The 2,527-nt window shown below is 50.5% G+C and overlaps 1 protein-coding gene across 1 annotated transcript; it reads left to right on the top strand.

The window, feature by feature from the left end:
* Positions 1-2,239: 2,239 nt before the first annotated feature.
* Positions 2,240-2,527, top strand: LOC147961272 (17.5 kDa class II heat shock protein-like). The gene has a single exon (XM_087533739.1). It carries the CDS (start codon positions 2,240-2,242, stop codon positions 2,525-2,527), a length of 288 nt encoding a protein of 95 aa, XP_087389865.1.

Consider the following 2,527-nt stretch of genomic DNA (forward strand, 5'->3'; position numbering starts at 1 on the left):
ACCAGCACTAATATGCTTCACGTTTAACCCTTTTTCTACTAGTGTTCTCGGAACATATTTCTACCACATAAATCTAGAGTTACACATCTAAATAGTACCTACATGCTCAAGTTTGACGTAATAGAACATGAAGCGAAGAAGGGGAGAGGAGGAAGACCTGTGGCGTTGAGGCTGCTGCCCTTCTACATCACCACAGATCCTACATCACCATAGAGTACCATCGTCATGCATGCGGTAACGGTAGCTTAGATCGGAAATCCGAGGTTAGAGGGGCCGAAACCGTGCGAAGCAAAGGGGCGAGTAGGGGGGTGGGAAGGGGAGGGGGAGCTCACCATGGTGGGGATGTCACGAGGAGGCGGCGACGGTGACGGTGTAGAAGGACCCGGTGCCCACCGAACTCGTCGGCGTCGATACAATCAGACGGTCAACCGTCTCCTCCCAACAACGGCGAGGGGCGAGCTCGACGGGAGAGCAGCGCGGCGGCAACGATCTCGGCGACAGGAGATGAAAGGGGAGTAGTGGATAGGAGCACGGCGGCGGCGGCTATAGGCGGCGGCGGCTATAGGCGGCGGCGGCTGTAGGCGGTGTGCTACGATGGGCAGTGTCGAGAGAGGGAGAGAGAGTTGGAGGGGAACGATGCGGGGATCCGGCTTGCCCGCTCCCTCTTCATGCTCCCATCCGTGCTCCCACTTCATCCTACGGCTGTCTTTTTTTCTTTTTCCTTTCTAATCTAATCATCTCCTCCCCCTGATTTTAAGGGGGTGGGGTCGGGCCTTATTTTGTTCCAATCAAATCAAGCCACGTATGCGGGAACACGGATGGGAGCATGGGAAGGGAGCAGGCAAGTCTCGTCCACGATGCGGCGGCTAGGTTTGCAACAGGAGAAGGAGACGGCAGGGCTTTTACCTCATAGCGAAATTCCAAGAATGCCCTCGGGGGGCGATCAAAACTACATGCGGTGGACACTGTTTCGATCTACAGTTTCACAGTTCGATCCGACGGACGAGATCCTTCTGGGGCATGATCGGACGAACGAGAACGCATCAAGGGCCAGATCCGACGGCTAGGAATCGCTCAACTACGAGGAGGCTGGGGTTCTCCCGGTATGTATCTTACGCGATACCACAGTGTACAGCGATTTAGGCATCGTATGGAAAATTCACAATATAAATATTATTTAGCAGACTCTATGACATGTGGGTCCCACACATTATTAAATGTTCGTAAAGGAGTATATCTATGCATTGGACTATTTTTGTAGGGATTGCTTGGATAGCAAGTATAGAGAATCGGTTCTCCTTAAACTTGATTTTGTAACAACCTAATATGTTGTTTGGATTAGTTAACAAAATCCTTTATACAAAAAACCGAGCTTTGCAAAAGTTAAAAAAAAACCTAGTTTATAGAAAAATGGCTAATAGTCATTTTTCTAAAAAAGGGGGTTATCCGTAACAGGTGTCCCCGCGTCATACATTACTTTGGACAAGTCGAGCTACATCAGAGGTTCGTCTAAAGCGTGTTTCCCTCAAAATCCTCCAAAAACCGATTTAGTGAAACCGATTTAACACTCCACTATCCCAAAAACGACGTATGGTTTTCAGTCATGAAAATATATCAATAATTTTCAATACGCGATGAACATTGGAAGATAAAGGTGTCAAATACAGAGCGACTATTTTTAGAATACGCGATAATCAATATTTTAATACAACATTTTTTACTGCAAGTAGACGGTGTGCTTTTTTCAAATATGCGATGAATTTGGCTTGAAATGATTATTTTTAATTTAATTTACAGGAGCGAACAAACAGCGATTTTTTTTTGAAATTCACTAACCTTTTTTTAGTACTTGTTTTTTAGGGCTTTTTTTAGTTTTTTTAGAACTAGGGCTTTTTTTTTACGGGAACTAGGGCTTTTTTTCAGTATAGTTGTAGCATTGGTTTCTGGGAGCGAACCAGGGATAAATGGGCCGGCCTGGCTATTCGGCGCTGAGCTCTCAAGACACAGGATGCACCGAAACCCTGGTATGTTCCTCCGCGGCGCCGGCTCCCTTCTCCGCCCCACCGCCGGCGCGGTTCCACGAGCCGTGGCAAACACGGCACAGATTCCCCCACCGACGCGGCGTCTTCTCTTATCCGCACACAGCCGCTCCATCTCGAGGACTTCCTACGGCGCGGGCAAGGACGACGCTGCAGCTCCCGTGGACATCAAGGAGCAGTCGGGCGCCTAAGAGTACGTGATGGACGTGCCAGGCCTCCGCGCTCGCGATCTCAAGGTAAAGCTTGTGCCGGACCGCGTCCTGCAAGTCACCGGGAAGCGCCTGGAGGAGGAGCCCTGCGTCAGGTACCTTCGGAACGATCGCCTCAAAGACACGCCTAAGGAGTGCTTCTGGTTCTGGCTCCCGCAGGATGCGGACCTAGGGAGGGTGTCGGCGGTGTGCCGTGACGGCGTGCTCCGGGTGACCGTCCAGAAGCTGCCGCCGCCAGGACCGGTCGAGATCCCGAGAACCATCGATGTCATGCCCTAG

This window comes from Triticum urartu, chromosome 7A (genome assembly GCF_056163025.1).
Source record: "Triticum urartu cultivar PI428250 chromosome 7A, HENAU_Tu73, whole genome shotgun sequence".
NCBI lineage: Eukaryota > Viridiplantae > Streptophyta > Magnoliopsida > Poales > Poaceae > Triticum > Triticum urartu.